Source organism: Diabrotica virgifera, chromosome 3, assembly GCF_917563875.1.
Source record: "Diabrotica virgifera virgifera chromosome 3, PGI_DIABVI_V3a".
Taxonomy (NCBI): Eukaryota; Metazoa; Arthropoda; class Insecta; order Coleoptera; family Chrysomelidae; genus Diabrotica; species Diabrotica virgifera.
Window position 1 is genome coordinate 118,840,883 of NC_065445.1, and position 27,394 is coordinate 118,868,276.

The window sequence follows — 27,394 nt, forward strand, 5'->3', positions numbered from 1 at the left end:
TTTTTATACTAACATGTCATTTATTTTTTATGACATAATGACTTTATTATTAATATTTAAATAACAAAACTTCAAATAAAGCGCCTTTCCCAATTTCAACTGTATCTGGACTGCGATATTGCTCGTAAGAAAAAACAGTTACACCATTTTCATCTTCTTTGGGGTAGCTGTTATAGATTTTCCCTACCCAATTTTGACCACCAAAATACTGTCTTCCAAGATAGACCGAGGAATTGTAACTGAGGGACTGTACTTCCCATCCAGCTCGGACTGGGCGGAAATCGTCTGAGTCAAAGAGTGATCCGAAATAAGAAGGTCGAGCGTACTCCCAGTAGATTTTGTCTAAGTAATCATTTTTTCCAACCAGGATCTAAAAAATAATAAGTATAATTATAAACTTTTCTTATTTTTCATTATGTTTCTTTTTTTGGAGAAAACTGGCACTAAAACAATTAAGTAACTTTATTGGACATACAGCTAACACAAGCGTCAGAACAAATAAGAGTAATGTTATGTGTTTTATATATTTACAAGGGTGTTATAGACAGAAGCAACCATACATTGTTGGAGTTTATAACTCTCTCTCTCTCTGTCTCTATCTCTCTCTATCTCTCTCTCTCTCTCTCTCTCTCTCTCTCTCTCTCTCTCTCTCTCTCTCTCTCTCTCTCTCTTCTCCTTGTCTCTCTCTCTCCCCCAATACCCAATAAACTGTTATACCTATAAGATTATAAATATTAGCATTACCTTAATATTATCGCAGATTTTTTCGATGTCTTCTAAACCTACAACAATATGCACACATTTTCGTCCCGCGACAATATTCGTAGGTATAAAACCTTCAAATTTTTCATTACTGAAGTGCACTAATCCAATATAAATATCCTCGTTGTCCATAGTTTCACCGGAAGGGATTGCATCGTCAGGGATTGTATCAGGATCATAATCCTGCCATTCAAGGAGGTCACCTAAAATTTTAGAGGAAGAAAATAATTTTAAGTTGATATTTTTAGTAAAACAGGCAAACAATTAGAAACACATACCGACAAAATTCCAATTCTGTAATATACTGAAACCTGAAATAATTTACTTTCGGCATGTAGGGATACTGAAACCTGTTACGTCTGTAATCAAAGTCTCAGAATTTTTCGAAACCTTTGTAACATATATGCTGCACGGGTCTACCCTAAAATCCCGACACGCCAGAATCCCGACAGGCCAAAATCCCGACAGGCCAGAATCCCGACAGGTTTGATAAGTTTCTTTTTAACATATTTTACATTTATTTCTTGTTTTTTGTTTATGGCCATCTGTTTTTATTTTTTGTTACTAAACAAAAGTACTAACATGGGTATATGAATTAAATTATTTTTTTTGTCACTATATAGTGCAATAATATATTTATAATCAAATCCTGAATTCAAGTTTACTTTCATATAATAGATATTATCATGTCACTTAAAACCTTCCATTTCAGTAAGTATAGCTTTTTTATTATAAAATGAAGTGTTTAAATAATTTTTTCTTTTAATATACATAATAATTTACATGTCGGGATTTTGGTCTGTCGGGATTCTGGCGTGTCGGTTTTTTGGCCGTCAGGATTTTGGCTGTCGGGATTTTGGCTGTCGGGATTTTGGGCGGCACCGATGCTGCACAAATGTTTGATATTATACTGCGAGGCATAAGTTATTGATATAAAAAATTATGTCCATTTTATGGGCACGCGATATAGGGAATACGACATGCGATACGTGCGGATACCATGTCTTATCATACCACTAAGATGAAATTATTTTCTATATATAGTGCGAAAGGAACCGAGTGTTCAAAGAAAAAACTCTGTAATGTACCTCTCGCTATTTAAAGTGCCTCCACGTAGACACCAAATCCGTACTTACTCTCAAAGAAAATCCACCCCAAAACATGACAGAGCCTCCATTAAACAATCTCGTCTCTCTTATGTTGCGCTGTGCATACCGCTTACCTGGTCGACAAATAACTCTTACGGGTGTCGATCAGAATTGTTTATGTTATGTGCCTTTCTGTTTTTAAAGTTTTGTAAACTGTTATTTTTTAATGTTAATTTAGTTTAGTTTCAGTTAAAACACATGGTAAAAGGTAAAACCACATATTTTCTTTTTTTTTAAGTTATCAGGGATATTCAAAAAGTAAAATGTTCATAAAACATCAGACTACAATGAGATTTCGATATATATCCACACCTTGTCTTCCCTACAGGGCGTCTCAAACGTAACATAAGAAAAACATTTCTTTTCTTCCACCCGGTATAAGGTTCAAAAAATAAGTTTGAGTATACCTTTTGCTACCAAAGATAAATCTAAAATAATGAAAAAAATTAGCGGAATCCGTTAATCTGTTTACGATCAACTATGAAAATGAGCATAATTTTCTATATCCCTAACTTATGCTTCGCAGTGTATATTATAATATCAAACATTTATGAAGGATAGTCTTCTTCTTCTTCTCGTTGTCCTTATGCCCTATAAGAGCGTCGGACTTTGGTATCACCTATCCATCTTTTACCCATTTCTTCCACGCCTTCCGGTCTCCTGCCATTTCCTTCATCTGTTGCACTGTTTTCCCTCTATTTGTCCCGATTTCCTCGATTTGCTCCATCCACCCCTTTCTAGGTCTGCCCCTTCTTCTTTTCCCCTGTCTTTTGGCATCTGTCACCTTCTTTACTAGTCTGTTCTCGTTCATCCTAGTTATATGTCCACACCAATTTAGTTTTCTTTTTTCAATTTTTTTCTCTATTGGTTCCTGACTTAGCACGTTTCTGATGTTTTCGTTCCTTTCTCTGTCCATCTTCGTCTTTCCAGCTATTTTTCTCAGCTGCTTCATTTCTGCTGCATTTATGGCACTTTCATGTCTTTTATTTGTGACCCATGTCTCGCTTGCATATAGAAGAGTTGGTACTGTGATTGTATTATATACATGCATTTTTGTTTCCTGGCTGATTTCCCTTTTTCCCAGTATCGTATTATTAATGGCATAGTATATTTTCGTAGCTTTCTTTGTCCTATTTGCAATTTCTAGGTCTAGCTTTCCGTCATTCGATATTATCGTGCCCAGGTACTCGTAGGCCGTCACCCTCTCCAATTCTTGTCCTTTACAGAGCACTCGTGTTTCGCCTTTAATTTCCTGTTCCTTCTGACCTATTTTCATCGTCTTGCATTTGCTGATTTTTATTTCTAATTTCATTTTCTCTATTTCCTCAGTCCATATATCAGTTAATCGCTGCATCTTTCTCGGGTTATCTGCTAGGAGAACGACGTCTTCAGCATACAGTAATCCTTCTATCATAACTGATGTTAGGTGCGTGTAGCCTATTATTGTTTTTAAGTGGTTTGTTCTTCTTTTTACATTTTTAAATAATTTGTCAATAATTATGACGAATAGGAGTGGACTTAGGCTATCTCCCTGTTTTATCCCCTTGTTCATCCTAAATTCTAGTGATCTGCTACCTCCCATTTGCACTTTTCCCACCACTCTGCTGTACGTACTTTTAATTATCTCTAATAGTTTCCTCGGTATTCCCAGCTCCTCTACAGTATTCCACAATACTTTTCGGTCTACTGAGTCGAACGCTGCTTTAAGGTCTATGAAGGTCATATATTATATGTTTGTTCCCCGATCATTACCTTTTTCTATTATATTTCGTAATATGCTTATGTTGTCAACTGTTTGCCTTTTTGCTCTGAATGCTGTTTGTTCGTCTTCCAGTTTTTCTTCTACCTCCGTTCTTAATCTTCTTTCTATTATTCTCGTATAGAGCTTGAACACTACTGATGAGAGGCATATATCTCTATAGTTTCCACAGGTGGATTCTTCTCCTTTCTTGTGAATTGGGATCAGTAAGTTTTCTTCCCACTCTCTCGGCATTTTGTTTGTTCTCCATGCTTCTCTCATTATTTCCAGCAACCACTTCTTTCCTTCTTTCCCTATCCATTTTATCATTTCGGGATCAATTTTATCTGCTCCGCTCGCTTTTCCTATTTTTATTCTACTTATCGCTTCTTCCATTTCTTCTGTACTTATTTCTTCCATTTGGTTTTCGTCTGCTGCTGTCTGTTCTACGGTTCCCTCTATCTCTATTTCTTCACTTTCCTCGCCCATATATTTCTCTTCATAATACTCTTTCCACACCTCTAGTATCTCTTTTGTATTTGTCTTTAGTTTGTTGTGTTTGTCTTTTACTCCTCTGAGTTCTTTTCTTTTCTTTCCTCTTAGACTCCTTACTTTATTCCAGAAGCATCTGTTATCTCTGTAATTTTGGTTTAGTGATTCACCGAACTTCTTCCCACTCTCTTTTTTCCCTTTCTTACGAGTTCTTTCACTATGTTTCTGTGTTTTTGGTATTCTCTTTTATCTTGTTCCTCTCTTGTACTATTGTATTTTTTCCATGCCTTTTTCTTTTTCCTCACTTCTTCCTGTATATCTGCATTACACCATTCCGTTTTTTTTGTTTAATTTTCTGACTGTTAGATTTCCGCATATCTCTTGTGCCTTCTTCATTATTACTTCTTTAAATTTTTTCCATTTTTCCTCCATATCCATTTCTATTTTATTTCTCTCCTCCATTTTGGACTCCTTATCAGTTTCTTCTTGATATCTCCTTTTCTTTTGTTCATCTTTTAGCTTTTTATTGCTATTCTGCTGTATTCTATCTGTTCTTGGTGTACCGGTTTTCGCCATGTCATCTCTGCCATTACCAGTCTGTGATAAGTTTCGATCTCTGCTCTCTGCTCTGTCCAGACTTGTTTTATATTTTGTTTCATTTCTTGCGTGTAGACTACGTAATCTATTATACTTTTTGCATCTCTGCCTTCTGCTACAAATGTATACTTATCTTGTAGTACTTGCTGTGTAAATGAGTTTCCTATTAATAAGTCGTTTGTCTGGCAGAATCTGATCATTTTAATTCCGTTTCTGTTTAGTGTCTCTTCACCATGTCTTTCCATGCAACCAAGTCCTTTGTTTTCATCTTTCCCTATCCTTGCGTTCCAATCACCCATTATTACTATTCTTTCACATTTTTCTCTTATCTCATCTAGGGTATTCTGTAGTTCATTGTAGAAAGCTTCCATTTTTTCTTCTTCTGTTCCTTCTATTGGTGCATATATTTGCACTATGTACCAATCCTCTTCCATTTCTATTTTTATGTACATTGTTCTCGACGATATCGGTTTGAAATCTGATATTCTTTTTTCTATTGTCTCTGTGACTACTATGCCTACTCCTTCTTTTGCTCTAAGTTCTTTGTCTACCCCGGAGTAATACATCGTGTAATTTTCTGATATATTTTCTTTTCCTCTTCCACATTTCTTTGTTTCGCTTATACCTATTATTTGCATCTTAAATTCTTCCATTTCTTGCACTAATTCGCATTCCTTTCCTCTAAGTGATGTTAAATTCCATGTACCAATTTTCAAGTTGTTATTTTCGTTTATTCTGGTCTTTGCGTCTTGTCCTTGTTTCATTTCCATGTCAATCGTGCTAGCTTTGTCCATGTTCTTGTTGATTTTCCTTTCCTTCTATATGTTTTTCTTTATCCAAATTCCATTCCGTTGTCTTTGCGTTGTCGTCATCATCTTTACTATCCCTCGTTTGTTGTTTCCTTAGTTTTTTGGAACAGATTTCTCTATTTTTTCGTTTACTCTATTCCATCTCCACTCCTCCCCATTTATTGTAACTTTATTGTAGCCTATTTTTACTTCTTTTCCCTTTTCTTTTTCGTTTTTAGCTAGTTCTCGGAGCTGTTCTTGTATTTTCCTCTCTTGTTTCGTCATGTGGTTGTTTAGGAAGATTTTTTGATTTCTTATGTTTTTTAGTTTATATTTGTTTTCCATGACTGTTTGCTTGTCTTCACAATTATATAGTTGGATGAGATAGTGGGATTCTCCTATTTTTATTACAGTTCTGATGTTTATTTCTAGCTGTAGATTGGTTTGTAAAAAGTTCTCCATGGCTATTTTGAGGTCTGTTTGATTTTTTGTATCAATATTCAGGCCGCTTACAACAATATTATTTTTCCTTTCTTCTTTTTCTATCCATTCCATATTCTGTTTTATTTGTGTTGATTCTGCTTTTATATCTTCATTTTATTTTCTGAGTTCCTCGTTCTCTTCTTTTAACTTTTTCATTTCCATTGCATATGATTTTTGGTCTTCTCTTATTAATTTCATCTAATCTTTTATTTCTGCTTTCATCTCTTGCATCAGATATAGTATTTTCTCGAGTTTTTCATCGCTTGTTTTGGTGGGTGTTTGATGCGCTTTCTTACTGTTTTGAAATATCTCGAAGTTTTCAGCCGGTCTTTTCTTGTTCTGATCATCTGGATAGTCGTCTGAGCTCATGGTTTTCTCGAGAAATCCCTTGCAGATCTTAAGCAATATTGGGCGTCTCAGGGAAAACCAGCCGAGAAGCTACTCAGTCCACCCCCCGACCAGTCACCTAAGCTACCCTTCTATATACCCGTCTCTACTCCCTTCGTTTAGCAAATTTTATTATCTTTCGTGAAAAATATTTGTTTTTATTTCGGTTAAACTTTTCTGATGCCGCCTCTGTCTTCTACAATTAAATTTAAATTTTCAACTATCAAGAGCTCTGTTATCTGTTTCTTGTTCCTTATCACTTAATTTAGGTAATTAGCAAAAAAGTTTATGGACAATGATAATGATAGCCAAGCTTTGTCTAATAGTTTTGAATTTTAGTAATTTATATTAAAATTGGCATGCAAATAACTTACAGTTTTTGATGCCTTTTCGTCCACTGATGCACTGCACTTATGTTTACACTATTAAAATATTTCCAAGTTTTAAATTTTTAAATTTATTATTAAAACCTATCTTTTGTCATGAGCTGCTATCACACCGTGTTTGTTAGCGTCTTGCCAGAAGTCAAAGGATAGCCTGAAGGATAGTCAAAGTTTTAAAGTTTTCAACCTAATAGAAATATTAAAAAAATTTAAAAATATTAAAAATATTCCTAAAAGATATTTAATTTAAAACTTATTGGACCATTTTCCTGGTAACACCTCCATGGCTTCTAAAAATTGAAAGCCAGATGGATGCTGAAGCGAAGAAGACAGGAGGGAATTCAAAAACTTACAATTCACGACCCCGTCTGTTCAGCTGGTAAATTCCAAGGGAAAATGGAGCTAGTTACTCAAAGGAGTAAAACTAATATAAAATGAAATAAAAATGTATACCATTTTTATTCAGTTGCAATGCGAAGGCAAGACTGTCTTATTTTTCACTTATAGACTAAGAGCCGCTATAGGTGAAAATTCTTAATCATTTTAGGCACGACGGGACCCTATAACTTAAATAGTAGAACCTAAAAGAAAACGTTTGAACACTGTGCCGTCACTTTTCAGTGGCACATGCGTCTACAGTGGCGCATCAAACTTTCCACTTATGGACGGGATACATAAATTAAAAAATACCCTCTCTAATTACCAGAATTTAATTTTTTCATTTTTTTAAGTTTTATGTGATTAAGACATAAGATTCATCGTAATTTTAACCCACCACCCCCTTCTCCCTGCCCCCACCATCAAAAACTTTATTTTTCGATTCTATTTTTTTTTGGTGGGATGCAATCAATTTTAAAATTTCAAAAAATTTACGCCCATAGTTAAGGGTTTTATAAAACATGTCTATTTTTTAGAGACCTGTAGGTTGAGTGTACATAACCTCAAAAAAATTTTAAAATTTTTTTTTTTGAAAAAAAAGTATATAACTTTTTTTTGGGGATAGCTGCAGATCTAATTTTTTCTTACTCTTGTGTATTTTATCAAACACTATATTTTTAATTTTTTTCAGATTTTTCTGTAACGTTGGTCACCTTCAAAAATCCAAAAAACTGTTTTTTAAGGGGGTTTTGGGGGGTTTGAATGTGTTTTTCTGATTTTTAAATATTCTAAAGGATTCAGTTACTTTAAGTTACATATAACCTATAAAAACAAAATTGATTTGATATATTATGAAGTCTATAAAATAGGGAAAATCCCCAAAAACCCCCCAAAAAACAGTTTTTCGGATTTTTGAAGGTGGGGAGACTTACGGAAAAATCTGAAAAAAATTTAAAATATAGTGTTTGATAAAACACACAAGATTAAGAAAAAATTAGACCGGCAGCTATTCCTCAAAAAAAGTTATACGCTTTTTTGAAAAAAAAAATCTCTTTTAATTTTTTGAGGTTATGTACACTCTACCTATGGGTCTATAAAAAATAGGCATGTTTTATAAAAGCCTCAACTATGCGTGTGAATTTTTTGAAATTTTAAAATTGATTGCATCCCACCAAAAAAAAATAAAAACGAAAAATGAAGTTTTTGATGGTGGGGGCAGGGGGAAGGGGGGTGGTGGGTTAAAATCACGATGAATCCTATGTGTTAATCACATAGAACTTAAAAAAATAAAAAAAATTTAATTCTGTTAGTAAGTTCTGTTAACTTTTAATTTATTTATCCCGTCCATAAGTGGAAAGTTTGATGCGCCACTGTCGACGCATGTGCCACTGAAAAGTGACGGCACAGTGTTCAAACGTTTTCTTTTAGGTTCTACTATTTAAGTTATAGGGTCCCATTGTGCCTAAAATGATTAAGAAATTTCACCTATAGCGGCTCTTAGTCTATTAGAACAGAGAGCGCAGACCAGCACTCTAAATCGACGAGTTACTCCTTTGAGTAACTAGGTCCATTTTCCGTTGGAATTTACCAGCTGAACAGACGGTCGTGAATTTAAGTTTTTGAATTCCCTCTTGTCTTCTTCGCTTCAGCATCCATTTGGCTTGCAATTTTTGGAAGCCATGGAGGTGTTACCAGGAAAATGGTCCAATAAGTTTTCAATTAAATATCTTTTTTTTTAATATCTCTATTAGGTTGAAAACTTTAAAACTTTGACTGTCAGTTGCCAGCTGTCGTTAGACACCTACTTTATAAACGTCAGTTGCAATGCGGGGATAAGCTCTCGGAGTTTCGTCACTTATGGCAGAGAGCAGCAAACCTACGCCTCTCTGATGATGACTCCAAATAGAGTCGAAAATCGTAGATTTAGAGTGATGGTTTGCGCTCTCTGTTCTAGATGAAAAAGAAGACAGTTTTGCCTTTGCATTGCAACTGAATAAAAATGGCGTACATTTATTTCAATTTATGAAGGATATCTTACAATGGTTTCGAAAAATACTGAGATTTTTATTAAATATATTATAATATGAAGCATTTATGAAGGATATGTTACAAAGGTTTCGAGAAATTCTGAGATTTTAATCACAGATTTTGTGAAGTGTGGGCCCATCACATTCAAGACGAGTTGGACAAACTTTTCTAACACGAAACATTTTTGGAAAGGGGGCCGAGAGAATGCATGAAATCGTCAACTTTGGAGCGTTCGACAACTGGAGTAGGTACCCTTAAAAATTTGTCGGACAATTATCGTAAATGTTAAGTATGTTTATCAAACAATCCTGCAAAAATCAGCTGTGAAGGTATAAATTTTATGAATTTGCTAACATAACTTTGCTGTATTTGGAGGAGCGCACGCATCAAGAGTCATAAAATTTATACCCTCACAGCTGATTTTTGTAGAATTGTTTGATAACAATCTCTCTCTCGTTCCATCCATCCTTGTGGAGTATTGGGCGCTTATGCGTTTCTTGGCCAAAAGTGTAGGATTGCTGTCTGGCCGGGACAGCGCATCTTCTTTTGTTTTTATTCTCTGGATAAATTGTGAACTAATTCCCTCCACTCTCTTCTATCTTTTGCTCTCTTTTTGACTTCGCCCCATCTTAGTCCAATTTTTTCGTGTTCTCTCGTTGTTGTTCTTTTCCAGCTGTTGTCTGGTCTGCCCCTCTTTCTTTTCCCCTCTGGTTGGTATTCAAGTGCTTGTCTTGCTATGCTGCTTTGGTCTTTCCTTAAAGTGTGGCCGATACATTTCCATTTTTTCCTTGATTGTAGCAGATACGTTAGTTTGCTTTGTCCTTTCCCATAGTTCTGTATTAGTTATTTTGTTTGGCCAGTATATTTTCAGGATTTTTCTTAGAGATTTGTTTACAAATGTTTGTAGTTTTTTAGTTGTATTTTCGTCCTGTTTCCATGTTTCTGCTCCATAGAGCAGTATACTTTTAATGCAAATGTTAAAGATTTTAATTTTTGTTGTTTCCGATATTTCGTTTGTTTGACAAATTCTATTTAAAGCGTTGAATGCGTGTTGCGCCTTTGTTATTCTCGTCTGTATATGTATATCCTTTTTACACCCCCCGCTCCTTTCCATGACAGATCCCAGATATGTGAACTTGTCTACCTCTTCTACTTCTTTACCGTTTATCATTATTTTATTATTTGGATGGTTATTATTTTTTAGGGTTTAGTTTTTTCTGTGTTTATTCGAAGTCCGATCGTGTCGGAGTACTGTGCCAATTTGTCAATTTTTGCTTGCATATGATTTCGGTGTTCAGTTATCAGGCAGATGTCATCTGCAAATTCGAGATCTTCTAGCTATTTGAAAAGGTTCCACCTGATGCCTGTTCGATCGTCGATTACTTTTCTCATTACCCAATCTATCATAATAAGAAATAGGGTAGGGGATAGTAAAAAACCCTGTTTGACTCCACTTTCTATGGATATTTCTTCTGTTACTTCACCTGAATGTTCTAGTTTGGCTTTGTATCCTTCGTAGAAGAGTTTAATAAAGTTTATGATTTTTTGTGGTATCCCATATAATCTAAGGATTTTCCACATCTGTGTCCTATTTACACGGTCAAAGGCCTTTTCGAACTCGATAAAACTCAGATCTATATCTTTATTCCATTTACTTGTTTGTTCCAAGATAATTCTAAGGGTGCAAATGTGATCAATAGTGGAATGGTTGGAACGGAAGCCTGCTTGGTTGTTTCTCAGTTTTTTATCTAGCTCCGGCTTCAATCTTTCCAAAATGATTTTGGTCAGCACTTTGGATGTGGCACTTAGTAGTGTTATTGCACGCCAATTATTGCATTTGTTCAGATCTCCTTTTTTGGGTATTTTTATAATCAATCCCTCTTTCCACTCCTTTGGCAATTCTTCGTCCGTCCATATTTTATTCAAAAGTGTATGTAGCATCTCTACTGACTGCTCGGTGTCTGCTTTTATTATGTCAATGGGTATATTGTCGATTCCTGCGGCTTTGTCATTTTTTAGTAGTTTTAGGGTGTTTCCAATTTCTTCCATTGTAATTTCTCCAATATTCACTTCTAGCTCTGGTGATTCTACTTCATCTTCTATGATTTGAGTTATTTCATGCTTAGCATATATCTCTTCGAAGTATTCCTTCCATCTTTGTATTATTTCTTTCTCATTTTTTATTCTATTTCCTTGTTTATCCTTTACTTCTCGTATATTTCGTTGTGCTTTTCCTGTTAAGTTTCGTATGATTGTATATTGTGTTCGTAAGTCGTTTTCTTTCGCTGCTTCTTCTGATATATTTAGCATCTCATTTATATAGTTTATTTTATATTTTCTGGCTTGTTTTTTTACTTCTGCGTTTTTGCCCTGTATTTCCGTCTCCGATTACTATTTTTATATCTCTTCTATATTTATTATTAATCCTATTAAACGTTGTTTGTAGTTGCTCGTAAAATTCTTCCTTCTCATTTTCGTCGTTTTTATTTGTGGGAGCATATACATTTATTACTATTATGTTATAATATCTTGCCTTCAGTCTCGCCCAAATAATCCTTTCTGACACTGGTTCCCACTCTACTAGAGCCTTTCTCCCCTTTTGGGCTAGGAGTATTGCCACTCCCTTTTCGTGTTTGTCATTTACATCCGTGTTCCCAGAATATATCATTAGCTGTTGGTCACCTACTCGGGTTGATCCACTACCATTCCATCTTGTTTCGCTTAGTCCGACAATGTCTAATTTGTGCTTATCAATCTCTTGGCTTACCTGCTCCAATTTGCCGGTTTCGTGTAGGGTTCTTACATTCCATGCACCTATAAATATGTTCTCTCTTATGTCTATTTCATGTTTATCTTTCGTTTATGCTCTATTTCTATTTTCGTCCTTGCTCAATTCCTTTTTCTGTGCCTTGTCTGTCGTGATTTGTGCTTTTGTTTGTGTATTTTCATCTTCTGTTAGTTTTTTGGATTTCCCTAGTCTTCTTCTAGCTGGTTGCTGTATTGATTCCATTTGTGTGTTTTTCCATCTATTACATATTAATTTATTATATTTTATTGTAACACTTTTACCCTTATTAATTTCTTCATTTGCGACTTGTCTTATTTTTTTCTGTGTTTTTAGTTCTTCTTTTGTTATGTCATTATTTATATATACTTTATTGCCTTTTATGTGTTTTAGTTTAGCTTATTTTGCATGATCTTTTCTTTTTCAAACTTGTTCTGTAGTTTGACCAAACATGTTTTTTCTCCCAGTTTGATAACTTCTTCGATTTGAACATTGATATTCATTTCTTTTTCCATGAAGTTTCCTACAGTTTGTTTCAGTGCATTTCTATCGATTGTATCTATTGGCCTTGTATTACAACATTATTTACTTTCATTTCCTTTTCTAGTCTTTGTACACGTATTTTCATATCGTTTAGTTCTTTTTTCATTTCTTCCTTCTCCTTGTGTTTAGTTTGGTTTTCTTGTTTAACTTTCTCCAATTCTGTTTTCAGGTCGTTTAATTCCTCCCAGTACTTTCTCTGTTCATTCTTTATCTCTTTTACTTCCGTTGTTAAATTTTTTGTTTCTGTGGTTAAGTCATGCATCATTTTAAAAATTTGATCGAGCTTATTATCTTCGTTACGGGTTTTGTTAGGCGATCTAGACACTTTTTTACTTTTTCGGAACAATTCTTCCTCTTCTTCTCTGTTCCTCTTTCTATGGTCTTCGGATGTGTCGTCGTCCGAATCCACTTTGTATCTATCCATTATTTTTACCGGTGTTAACAAATTCGAAGCCATTTTTTGTGGCGCAGCGTGCATGTATTATTCACTCCCGTTACTTAATAGTCCAATCGTTATTTTGTCACTGTTCGGTTTGCGAAAAAGTGCCGAGCCCGCCTCAAAAGCGCGGAGGCTCTTCACCTTATCAAACCTAAATAGTTACTGTTTTTTATAGTTCGTTAATTTGCATACGATATTTTTGTTCTTTCCCAATAAATATAAGAAATTGTAAGGTAACTGAATACAATATGCCCATGTTAAGGGAATTTTTGGATTTATTGCTACAAAAATATATTTTTCATATATTTTTTAACACTATACCAATGTTTAGGTGTTTTAACATCGCTAGTTTTTGTATTATTTTGCAATTTTTTTTTTCATGTCGAAATTTTTTTAAAAAAAAAAACCCTCCATCTGGGCATATTGCCAACCCTTGAAGGTAATATGCCCAGTCGAGTGAAGGTAATATGCGCGTACCTAAAACACTAAAAGATATAGAAATAAATATTAAATTAAATCATATACTTACAAAATCTTATATTTATTGACACTATAAAAAACATGTAACCAAACAAAGATATTAAACAACCCTTTTTGTAAAAACTAAAATGTCAAAATAAACAATTTTTAACTAAAATAACTTAAAATTAAGGAACATTATTGTGGGGTCCAGTACAATCAGGACAGGTAAAGGATTCCTTATCGAATTTTGTCAGCCCTACACATTCTTCATGAACGTACTGTACACATATAAAGCATAGTCGCGTGTCTTTTATTTCAGCTTTGTCGCAAATTTTGCAAAACCATTTCGCTACGTCTTCTTATTTTTTGTTTTTCTTTACCAAAGAACCCGGTAGAGTTTGTTTCGTGCCTTTATTTATATCTGTTCGTTGACCTGTGCTAGTGGTAGAAAATACATTTTTTTTACCACTACAGCTCTGCTATTTATTGCCTTCTTTCTATTTTGTGTATTTTTTTTTCTCAATTTTTGCCGGAGTCTCAAGCATATCCGTAAACGATGTGTCCAAAGTTTTGCCCCGGCAAGTTTTTATTTCTTCAATATTACATTTTTCTTCTCGAAGATTGTTATTCTCTTTGTTATGAATCACCAAATCATTTTTTTCAGAATTCATAAGGAAAGTTTCCTTTTTTTTTATGAAACGGATTTATTGCCAATTCAACTTCTTCGCCGCTGTCTTCTGATTCCGAAGTATAACTGCCAGAACTCTCACTTGATGAAGTTTGTGTTTTAGACTTCTTTTTCATGTGAATTTGCGTCTTTTGGTATTGTGGCAAACAGTTTTGTTGGGAAGAGCTTTTTGAATAGCTTGCAGTAGGTGGTGGAGTTTTCTGGCGCAGATTAATGGGTCCGATATCACTATCACTTGATGATGTTTCAGTTCTAGGTTTCTTTTTTTGTAATCTTGGGTCTTTTGATATTTTGGTACACTTGTTTGTTGAGAGGAGTTATATGAACAGCCTGGAGTAGGAGAAGGTGTTTTCTGGCTTACATTAATGGGTCCGCTATCACTATCACTTGATGATGTTTCAGTTCTAGGTTTCTTTTTTTTTTGTAATCTTGGGTCTTTTGATATTTTGGTACACTTTTTTGTTGAGAGGAGTTATATCAACAGCCTGGAGTAGGAGATGGTGTTTTCTGGCGTACATTAATGGGAGTGGGATCAATGTTCTCAATTTCTGATAAAATACTTGGGGCAAAAGCAACTTCAGGTATAGCATCGGGGTTATAAGGAAATATTCCTGTTGCAGAAAAGCCAGATTTAATGTTAGAAGGTGTCAATGCCTTGTCTCACACTATCGAAAATATTTCCCCAAATCGCTGCTTTGTTAAAGTACGTTCTTTGTATTTGGTCCAATACAACAACACTTGTTCGTCCCAGTGGTGTTCAAAGGAACGAAACACAGCTTTGTCCATGCTGGAGCTCATGAGTTGTGTTGCTAGGCAAACACAGAAGGGTTATTTGATATTTCTCGGCAACTTCGACAATTGAAATGTCTAAGTGACATGAGGCTCCATCAAATATTAAAAGACACTTTCCCTTCAATTTATATTTTGCCAAATGCTCCAACCAAATAATGAAGGTTTCCACATTCATACTGCCTTTAGGGGTCATCAACGCCAACGTGCCATGAGGCAAATTATCTTTCCATTCGGGCTTCATGCGCCGTCCTTTAAACAAAACGGCAGGAGGAATGGTGGTGCCATTGGCGTTAGCACAGCTAACAACAGTTATATTTTCCCCATGTTCCGGAGCAACCAAATGTACGCGTTTCGCGCCTTTCTTTGCTAGAACGGTCTGTTGATGATGCAGACTGAGTCTGCAGCCTTTCTCGTCCACATTGTAAATTCTTTCAGGTTTGTCGATTAAATCTAATTCTTGAAGTACACCCCTTATTTTGTCAAAATAGTCTTTTACTATGAACTTGTTCAATTTTTGCGCCCGAGCAGGATTCATGTTTTGTGCTTTCCTTATCGATATTTCAGGGTGTCTTTGCAAAAATCCTTTTAACCAATAACGTCCAGCCATTTTGGTTCCTTGTGAAAAAAAGTGTGGCAAATTGTTTTGTTCGCAATAAGTAAACACACATTTTTTCAAAGTTTTATTGCTAAGGGGATACCCAAGTTCTGCCAATCTAACAATTCGTCGAGACAATTCATTTTCTTGATCTATATTCAAAATAGTCTTTCTCCCCATTTTTGCCTTTTTGGTACTATTTTTTTCTACATAGCGTTTCAAAGTGCGTCTAGAAATATTATACCTTTGACTTGCCGCATTGTATGACATTCCATTCATTACTGCTGCAATTGCGGATTCTAGCTGTTGATTGCTCCATTGCGACCGTATCCCCTTATTTCTGACACGAGGCATGTTATCTAAAACAAAAAAAATCAATAAATTAACTGTTATAATAAGCTGGCAATATGCCCACTTGAGCAAATTGTCAGCATACACTATGGGCATATTGTTAGCACATGATGATTAATACATTTTCTTAAATTATAAAAACATAATATTTGAATTGAATAATATTATATTTGATTTTTACTTACATTTTAAGTACTCTATGGCAGACTGAAATCACTTAATGTCGTAGACAAATTAAAACGTTTAAGTGCAAAACAGAGGTGAAAACTGACGTTAATTTTTATAAACACGCTCTTAAAAACCACGTACAACTTGACTGCACCACGGCAAGCTCACAACTAACCTTGCGGTCGGTCACGGGCTTAGTTATATTAGGCGTTCAGTGTGTCCAGCGCCTCCTTCGTCGAATATCAAATATTAAAGCAAAAAATGGAAATGGGCATATTACCAACATGGGCATATTGTATTCAGGTACCTTACACATACAGATTATTTTCACTTACTTATATTCACTCCCGTTACTTAATAGTCCAATCGTTATTTTGTAACAGTTCGATTTGCGAAAAAGTGGCGAGCCCGCCTCGATGGCTCAAAATCAAGTCACCTTATCAGAACTAATTAGTTTCTGGTTTTTATAGTTCTTTAATTTGCAAGCGATATTTTTGTTCTGTTCAATAAATGTAAATATAAGAAATTGTACTTACAAATTATTCTGCTTGTTTTCTTGGCTCACTTTATGCACAATTTCACTTTGTCACTTTATGGTTTCTTTGGCGCTTCAAAAGCTTTTTAATTATAGCCGTAATAATCACAAAACTTGATAAAAGTTACGAGCACTCATAAACCCGTCCTACCAATTCAATTAGAGATGGGACAACTTCCGTTTGATAACAATACTTACAATTTATTGGTAGTATTGTCCGACAAATTTTTAAGGGTATTCAAGTTGTCGCACGATCCAAAGTCAGACGTTCCAAACGAAATTACATGAGGGAGACCTAAAACTATAAATAAAGCCGGATTTATGTTAGGACGGGGACGTAGACGACATGGCTGTCTTAACGAGGCACGTTGAAGAATTGTCTGATATGAAAAGCATCGGCTAGTTTATCATACAACGGAAAGGGGCGACTCCGGGGACGTGCTGCGACGTGCGCTTTCTATTGTTCTACGGCACTACGGTTCTATTGTGCACGCCCCGTCCTAACATAAATCAGCCCTAAAATGATAAAACTTTATATGACAATGGCCTCACCTACTCTTTTATGTAGATTTGAAAGCTGGCTTTACAAGCCAATACAAGAATTCTGAAATATGTAGTCCTGCAACTATAAAATTGTACAAACTGAACTAAGTGACCTACGATAATAATTATAGAAATATAAATCCATCAATGGAAGACATCGAAGTCCCACGAAGATAAATAACAGCAGTAAAAGCACTCTACAAGAATAACAAAGTAGCTATCAAAACGGGCAATAGAATGTGCAGTCCATTTAAGAGGAAACAGTAGCGATCAACAGGTAGCGAAAACGCGTTCCAATATTGCGGCTGTAATTTTGAATATTTTTTCGAGATATTTGGCACACGTATTCGTAATATAATAAAGAATGGCGGTACAGAGCCCAATTTGAAAAATATATTAATCTGTGGAAATTACTCTGTAATTAAATACAATATTAAAAAAACGAGCCTGTACCGCCATTAAGAAGAACAAAAAAATACACTTTCTTCAAATAAACTTTTTTATCCGATGCCTAGATTTTGTGTCATTTTGGAACTACTAAAACTTTTTATTTCATTAGTAGTTCCAAAATGACACAAAATCTAGGCATCGGATAAAAAAGTTTATTTGAAGAAAGTGTATTTTTTTGTTCTTCTTAATGGCGGTACAGGCTCGTTTTTTAAATATTTTATTTAATTACAGAGTAATTTCCACATATTAATATATTTTTCAAATTGGGCTCTGTACCGCCATTCTTTATTATATTACTAGTCGGAGAGATAGAAGCGGATTTTGTGCGTGATAAGTAATATGGAAAAACTATACGGGGATATGTTGAATTAGTTGTGTACATGACTTTCACCAAGGGCCGGAAACCAGAGTTGGGGCCGAGGGTAATTATAAGGGGTCAAAGTCGAGGATTTTATTATTTTTTTTATGACGCTCATGATCGAGATAGTGCACCAAAATTTGGGAATAAGTAGGTCATGACGTAACTAAGTAAAATCTCTAGGGGCGGAATGCTGCGTGGCCGAGAAAGGGGTGCGGGTAGGGGTGAATATAAAAAATATAAAGGGTTTTTTGCGACGTTCGTGATTGAGATAGTGGACCAAAATTTAGGAATAAGTAGATCATGACATTACTAAGTAAAATCCCCAGAGCCGGAAACCAGAGTTGGGGATGAGGGTAGTTATAAGGGGTCAAATTCGCCGTTTTTATTATTTTTTTTGTGACGCTCATGATCGAGAGAGTGCACCAAAATTTGGGAATAAGTAGGTCATGACGTAACTAAGTAAAATCTCCAGGGGTGGCACTCTGCGTGGCCGACAAAGGGGTGGGGCAGGGGTGAATACAAAAAATATAAGGGGTTTTTTTGCGACGTTCGTGATTGACAGAGTGCACCAAAATTTGGGAATAAGTAGACCATGACATAACTAAGTAAAATCCTCAGAGCCGGAAACCAGAATTGGGCATGAGGGTAGTTATAAGGGGTCAAAATCGCCGTTTTTATTATTTTTTTTGTGACGCTCATGATCGAGATAGTGCACCAAAATTTGGGAATAAGTAGGTCATGAGGTAACTAAGTACAATCTCCAGGGGTGTAACGCTGCGTGGCCGATAAAGGGGTGGGGGTAGGTGTGAATATAAAATACATAAGGGGTTTTTTGCGACGTGCTAGATAGAGATAGTGCACCAAAATTTGGGAATAAGTAGACCATGACTTAGCTAAGTAATCCCCAGAGCCGGAAACCAGAGTTGGGGATGAGGGTAGTTTAAAGGGGTCAAAGTCGCAGTGTGTATTATTTTTTTTGTGACCCAGCACAACATTTGTCCCCCACGCAGCGTTCCGCCCCTGGAGATTTTACTTAGTAATGTCATGATCTACTTATTCCCAAATTTTGGTGCACTATCTCCATCACGAACGGCAAAAAAACCCCCATATATTTTTATACTCACCCCTGCCTACCACCCCTTTGTACCCCAAGCAGCGTTCCACCCCTGAATATTTTACTTAGTTACGTCATAACCTACTTACTCCCAAATTTTGGTGCACTATCTCCATCATGAGCGCCACAAAAAAAATAATAAAAACCGCGAATTTTACCCCTTATAACTACCCTCGTCCGCCACTATGGTTTCCGCCTCTGAAGATATTACTTAGTTATGTCATGGTCTACTTATTCCCAAATTTTGGTGCACTATCTCAATCACGAACGTCGCAAAAAACCCCTTACATTTTTTTATATTCACCCCTGCCCCACCCCTTTGTCGACCACGCAGCGTTCCACTCCTGGAGATTTTACTTAGTTACGTCATCACCTACTTATTCCCAAATTTTGGCGCGCTATCTCGATCATGAGCGTTACAAAAAAAATAATAAAAAACGGAACTTTGACCCCTTATAACTACCTTCCTTCCCCACTCTGGTTTCCGGCTCTGGGGATTTTAATTATTTATGTCATTGTCTACTTATACCCAAATTTTGGTGCACTATCTCAATCACGAACGTCGCAAAAAACCCGGTATATTTTTTATATTTACCCCTACCCCCACCCCTTTGTCGGCCACGCAGCGTTGAGGCCCTAGAGATTATACTTATGTACGTCATGACCTACTTATTCCCAAATTTTGGTGCACTATCTCGATCATGAGCGTCATAAAAAAAATAATAAAATCCGCGACTTTGACCCCTTATGACTACCCTTGGCCCCAACTCTGGTTTCCGGCCGTTGGTGAAAGTCATGTACACAACTAATTCAACATATTCCCGTATAGTTTTTCCATATTACTTATCACGCACAAAATCCGCTCCCAGCTCTTAGACTATACGAATACGTGTGCCAAATATCTCGAAAAAATATTCAAAATTACAGCCGCAATCTTGGAACGCGTTTTGGCTACCTGTTGATCGCTACTGTATTACCTTAAGAAGACAAAGAGACTACTACAGAGCTATTCCATTTTCCCTAACCTGTTCAAAATATTCCTGAAAAAAACCCTGAAACCATGGAAAAGAACGTGCGAAGGAATGGGTAATACTAGTATACCAGTAAGAAACGAATATCTATACAGGGTGTTTCATTAATAATTGTCCATATAGTAACTGGAGAAACCTTAGCACAAAATACGAAGATTTAACCTAAAACACTTAAATAAAATGTTGTTCCTTACTAAGTTACAGGGTGTTTTATCTAAAAATTTAAAAACTATTTTTGCTGAGCATTTTAAAACTATTTGACGTATCATTTTTATACTTGGCAGAAAGTGCGACTGCTAGACACCCTACTAAATTATAATAAACAAACGTTTCTAGCTACTACCAGAGGCGTACGACAGGGGATGGTGAATGGTTGACCCTTCTCAAATTCTACGCCACTGGAGGGATTACTATTTTAGTGCCATTTTTAGATTCTCCAATACCTTCTACGTAAATAACGTACTCTTCATTGGTAACAATAAAGTCATTAGTTTTCGAGATATTTGACGATAAATATGAAACGGCACAGTTATTTTGATTAATTTATGATATAATTCATATGATTAAAATTTAAAAATTATTTGTACCGAGTACTTTAAAACTATGGGGCGTATCCTTATCATACTTGGCAAAAAGTGTAGGTACTGTAGGCCCTACTAAATTAAGATAAATAAACGTTTCTAGCTACTACCAGAGGCGTACGACATGGGATAGAGGCTGGTTGACCCTTCCCACATTCTACACCACTGACGAAATTGCTATTTTAGTGTAAGTTTTTGATTTTACAATACTTTTTATGTAAATAATGTACTCTTCATTCGTAACGATAAAATTATTAGTTTTCGAGATATTTGGAATTAAAAATGAAGCGACACAATATATATATATATCGGTTTTAAAACGTTCTCCTACGTCTTCCGATGCCTAGTCGCCATTCACTTCGGTCCATCCAAAGGTCTTCATCCAATTCTCTTTCTCTCATTTCTCGATTTATGCCTTCTCTCCAACTAAGGCGGGGTCTTCCTCTTTTTCGTCTACCATGAGGGGTCCACGTTAGGATTTGATTCTTTGTACGTGTCCATACCATCTAAGCTGTTTGGTACTAATGTCATCTACTATTGTGTGTTTCACATTCATTATTTCCCTAATTCTGTTGTTGGTTACCCTTTCTAATCTTGATTTTCCTGCTGAGCGCCTCCAGAAATCCATTTCTGTTGCTTCAAGTTTTCTCTTGTATCTTTCTTTTATTTGCCATACTTCACTGCTGTAAGTGATTATACTCTTAACAATTGTATTGTATATTCTATGTTTGTTGTTGTTTGATGCGACACAATACATTAATCAAAATAACCGTGTCGTTTCATTTTGAACATCAAAGTTCTCGAAAACTAATTACTTTATCGTTACGAATGAAGAGTATATTATTTTCATAGAAAGTATTGGAGAATCCAAAAATTTAACTAAAATAGCAATTTCGCCAGTGGCGTAGAATTTGGAAAGGGTGAACCATTCACTTTCCCCCGTTGTACGCCTCTGGTAATAGCCGGAATTGTTTGTTTAACATAATTTAGTAGCTTTTACAGTATCTGTACTTCCTTCTAAGTATGAAAAGGATACGTCGAATAGTTTTAAAATGCTGAGCAAAAATAGTTTTTAAATTTTTAGATAAAACACCCTGTAACTCAGTAAGGAACCACATTTTATTTAAGTGTTTTAGGTTAAATCTTCGTATTTTGTGCTAAGGTTTCTCCAGTTACTATATAGACAATTATTAATGAAACACCCTGTATACCGTAATTTGGGGTAACTTGAAACACTTTTTAACTTAAACCTGAAGTTTATTACATACCGAGGAAAAATTAATGTTCAAAAACTATTTGAAAACATTAGTCGCATAGGTAACTATGATATGTTTATAGAATATTTCTGTTTATTTTGTCGTAAGTAGTTTTTTCAATTTTTTTATGTCTGTCTCAAGTTACACACTAGAATGGGGTAACTTGAGACAGCCGTATAAATTCAACAAGTGACTCAAATTACGCCTTGATAGAGTAACTTGGGACACCGAAAATATAATTATAAAGTGTTATGTTAAATTGAGACATTCAGAATATTTTTTTGGGTTAATAAAAAAGACAGAGAGCTCAAAACTTTTATTTAAAAACAATTAATTACAGCAATTTTAGTTCGGATACTGAAAAAATACCTCTATTATTTAGGGCTTTAGGCGGTTTAATACCACCTACAATGCCCTGCCAGCAATAATACAGTTCATCCTTAGGTTTGGGCCATTTCCAGTTTTCCCGTGAAGCCTTTGTCATTGCACTTATTATTGCGCCTTTACTGTCAATCTTTTCAATTACCCCAGGATAAAAATTTGAGTCGTAACTAACTATGACAAAGCATACAACTTGTTTAATTATTGCCGTTATTGGCTGCAGAGGATGTTTTTCTTGATGAGAGTAAATATTATCCTGGTCATTAGTCTCTTCAGTAATATTGTCTTCAATATTGTCAATCTGTTTTGCTTGAAATGAATCCCAGTCATCATCTGAACTGTCGTCAAATACAACCTCATTGCAACTGTCTTCGTCACTTTCACTAGACATACTTACTTTACTTGTCTTTTGCCTATTCTTACTGGATGATGGTTTTTCTTTATTTTTTTCCATTAATTGGCTTCTTTTATTTTTTTCTGGCTTTGGTTTGTCTTCCAAAATTACTATATCCTCTTCACAGATTCCTCTACCAGCAGGAACATTCAATTTCTTTTTCTTTTATTTTCTTAAACCATCTGTCTCTTTCCTTCTACATTCTTCTAAATATTCTTGAAATGTAGTTACCCAGGCAACGGTATTCTCACTTTCTTTGCCATCCTCTACGGCCTGTTTACTTGGAAGCCTCTTCAAGACCTCTCCTCGATTTAGTGGAATTATCCTGCTCCTTTAAATCCACTTATTACGTTTTGTGAAAGATTTTTCTCTCCCATTGCCTCCAGACATTTTTTTAATAAACGAGGAAATGTATCATTTGGCACAGTTCCACGATTTTTTGTTTTCCAAGAATCTAAAGTTTCACGCCACTTAATTTTAAGTGGGCGGAAAAATGCGACATCTAACGGCTGAGTAATTCCAGTGCTATTTGGGGGAAGTAGGATGAAGATTATGTTGTTTTTTTTACATTCCTCTATTATATATGGGGATATATGGCTCGCCAAATTATCCCCAATCATTACTTTTTTCTCTTCTTTATCTTGCTTCGAGAAATAAGGCAAGGCAATTTTTCGAAACCAATCTTCGAATATCTCCAAAGTGAACCACCCACTCTTACTTCTATTATAAACTGTGCCCTTAGGGCCATGTTCGGTCCAGGTATTATGAAGATTCTCAGCTTTGTATGTTACATATGGAGGGAGAAATGTCCCGTCTTTGACAATGAGTCTAATATCGTATAGTGTGAGAGGAAAGCCCAATCCCCAGCTGAACATAGACACATTACTAAAGCATTTTGGTCAACTTCATTTAAAACAAATGGTCTACCGACCTTTCCTGTGTTCTTTCCATTTATTGCTCTATTTATAGAACATCATGGTATTCCAAATTTTTCTTCGGCTTTCCTCAAAGAAATCCCGGTCCTAACAGCTTCCACTGCTTTATCAAGTTGCTCCTCCGAGAAATTTCGGTATTTTCTAGATCCCAAAATTCTTTTTTGGGTTCGAACCATACCTAAGCCTGAAACAATAATGAAAAAATGGTAAGTAGATAGGTAAGTAGGTAAGTAGGTAGGTTAGAAACTAGTTTTTACAGTATCTAATTTGTGGTGGGGTAACTTGAGACAGTTGTCTCAAGTTGACCAACCAAGGTCAGGCTGAGAATTAATATTTTATAGCAGTCATAAACTTCGCAACGCCGCAATGAAATTTACGGCACACCAATATTAATATTAGAGGTTACGTTTTCTACAACAATTGCTTGTTTTCGGATATTAGTCATAGAATTATTATATAAGTTATGTACTATATGAAATTTGGCAGTTTAAAAGTTGACGTTTATTAAAAAATTATCAACTTACCTTAGATAAGACAAAAGAATTTAATTACTAACGGTCAACAACCACACGTTTGCTACCTTTTGCTATCAAAACAACACTAACAATATTAACCGGGATGCCAAATCGACGAAAAATAATAGTGTCTCCAAATTGTCTCAGGTAACCCCATCGTCTCAAGTTACCCCAAATTACGGTACCCTAAGTTTTGCTGACGACCAAATAGTGATCGCACAAGACGAAGATGTTATCAGCTTTATGATGAGGAAACTGGAACAGGAATATACAAAGAATGGGATGGAAATAAACCCAGGCCCGTGCGCAGAATTCGTTTATGGGGGGGGGGGGGGGTTTGACATATGTGTATCATGTTAGGTTATGAAGTTAATAAAAAATAATAAGAAACTTTTCTTATAAATAAAGACATTTTATTGTGTCTTGGTCTTGACTTGATATTCAGTTATTATATAATAAATTAACTCTGCGAGGTGTAGAAAAAAACTTCTCCAAAACTCTTTGCGGATCGACCTCGACATCGCGATGTATATTGAGCGAAGCTAATCCGTTCAGCCGATCTTCAGACATTGTTGACCTGAGGTAAGTCTTGAGGCGACGCAATGTTGAAAAGGAGCGTTCATTCGTTGCTGTCGTTACAGGCAGAACTGCCAAAATGCGAATCATTTGATGTACATTTGGAAACGCATCTCCATTGCACACATCGAGTGCTTCAAGCGAATTTTTAACGTTCTTTCCGCGATGCGTTGACGCCAAAGTTTGACTTCGTCTACCCAGATGTCACGGGAATCATGCCGCAAATCAATGTATGGGATGTAAATCGTTATGCGAAAATAATCTTGAACTGAATCAGTTTGTACGTTGGAGCGTTGAGTCTGTTTTGACGCGAGCCTTGGTTTCCGCAGTTCGATGTCGTATTTTGCGCTGATTTCGCTCACGGTTTTGAAAATTCCTCTGAAGTCCTTTTCGGCGTTTTCTCTTCTTTCAAGCAGGACTTGTTTCGCAGCATCAGCCAGTTCGATAGCCTCGCCAAGATCCTGGTTTTCGGACTGAAGTACTCGACTGAGAGACAAAGTCAAAGAATGTACTGAGCTCAAAATATGCATGGAGATCTGGAAATTAAATTCAAAGAATGAAGAATATACAAACATCTTATAATAGAGAGCTGGTAACGTGCTAGTGTGAGTCTTGAATTTTACCTGGAAATTTGCAGTTTTTATTGCTGAAAGAAGTTGGAAAGCTCCAGATGAAGTCGTCGGATCCTTCCAGGTGGTCGAAATCACATCAAGAGCGCGAATTACTGCTGGTTGTAAGTGCAGATAAGTTGCGATAGACTTGTGTTGCTCTACCCATCTGGTTTTGCAAAATTTTTTCAATTTCTTCAACCGACTTTCACGTAGCGTCTCATCTTCATTGATCGCATCTTGAAGAGCATTTTGGCGTTTCGGATAGATGAAGAAAGTATGAATGCTTTCGAGGGTTCCCAAACAATTTCTGATTGCTGTTATATTGCATGCAGAGCTGACTGCCAAATTAAAGCTAATTAACTAAATTTAAACATCAGTTAGCCCACAAACGATGCTTTGCGTTTCCACTCCTTCTTACAAGTCTCCATAATCGATACTATCGATGGTTGCATTCACAATGACACTGATAATAGGAGGTAAAAAAGGCGGGAAAATTCAAAAAAAACGTGCACAAGATCGAGAAAGTTGAGAATGTCGAAACAAAAATTGACAACAAAATATTTATTATCAAGTCGGTTTGACTTTCGTAGAATAAGGACTATTGCTAGTGGAAAATTATGTGGAAAAATTCTCGATGGGGGGGAGTTAGAACCCCCAAAACCCCCCCCCCCCCTGCGCACGGGCCTGAATAAACCTAAAGAAAACTGAATAGCTAACAACGGACAATACAGAAATAAAACAACTGGAAATAGACTAAGGTAAACAAATCAGAGAAACAGATAAGAAGTATTTAGGTTTTATAATATCAAACAAAGGAATAACTGAGGAAGATATAAAAAATAGACTAGGACCAACAAGAGACTGCATACGAAAAGTGAACCCGATACTGTGGGATAAGAACATTAGCATAAAAACAAAAAGACGAATATATAATACCATGGCAAGAAGTATCACCACTTATGGGTGTGAAAATTGGACAATAAATAAGAAAACCAAAAATAAAATAAGAGCAACAGAGATGGAATTCCTAAGGAGAAGCTGCAGAGTAACAAGGAGAGATAGAATAAATAACATAGAGATTAAGAGAAAAATGGGAGTGAACTCAGACATAATAGACTACATCGAACAGAAGAGATTAACCTGGACGGGCATGTCAGAAGAGCAGACCAAAATCGTTGGTTAAACAGAATAACTGATTGGAGGCCGATAGGAAGAAGGAAGAGAGGCAGACCCCAAAGATCCTTCAGAGACGAAGTGGATGAAGCAATGGAGAGAAGAAATCTACAGGAAGAGGACTGGCAAGACAGAAAGAGCTGGAGAGAACGGTTGAGTGAAGGAATACAGTGAAGACTGTGGAAATCCTTAATATATAAATTTAGTTCAAAATTAATTGCTACAATATTTTAGAGTTAAGGCATATGTTTTATATTGAGCTTACCTTGGCTACTCCTTCCATAAGCTTGGTGGCTATAGAAAAGTACTAGAAGAAAACACAACGTTTTTGCTATCATCTTGGTATATAAGCACATATAACTAAAGGTACGCTAATACTTTTGTTTATATATATAATAAACATTCCGAAAATATTAAGTGTTTTGATATTAGAATTCTAAGTGTTTTATCTATAATTCAATAGATGCATACAATGACCCAGGTGCTTTATCTGTAAAATGCTTTTGAAAATAAAAAAATAGTTAACATAATTATATTCTAAGTGCGTGTTTCCTTCAAAAATATGGAAGTAATTTAAGAAAACTAAATACTTTAGGATTTAATTAACGTAATGGAATTATACGACCAAATAATTTACAATGTAACCAACTCCATAGTTTCGAAAAGTAAATAAAAAACCACAGTTGCAATAAAATAGTATAGATAGAGCCATCCATCGTATAAAGTATAAAATAGTATAGAGCCAATAATCGTGAATCCAACCACCTTATTAATTTCATGAAAAGGTGCTAGATTTATTAAATTATATAATATGTAACTAAATATATTGATTTACACCATCTTGGTCAACAACGTAGTAGATACATATAAATGAGAATTCTTTAACAAACAAGCATTGAAAACATTTTTAGCAGGTTTAAGAGAACGTCTA

General features: G+C 35.6%; 1 protein-coding gene across 1 annotated transcript; it reads right to left on the minus strand.

The window, feature by feature from the left end:
* Positions 1-26,887, minus strand: LOC126881265 (uncharacterized). Its single transcript, XM_050645444.1, has 3 exons — positions 26,729-26,887; positions 745-965; positions 1-370 (listed from the first exon to the last, which is right to left on the minus strand). The coding sequence occupies exons 1-3, from the start codon at positions 26,817-26,819 to the stop codon at positions 50-52; spliced, it is 633 nt and encodes a 210-aa protein (XP_050501401.1). The 5' UTR covers positions 26,820-26,887; the 3' UTR covers positions 1-49.
* Between the last annotated feature and the right edge of the window lie 507 nt (positions 26,888-27,394).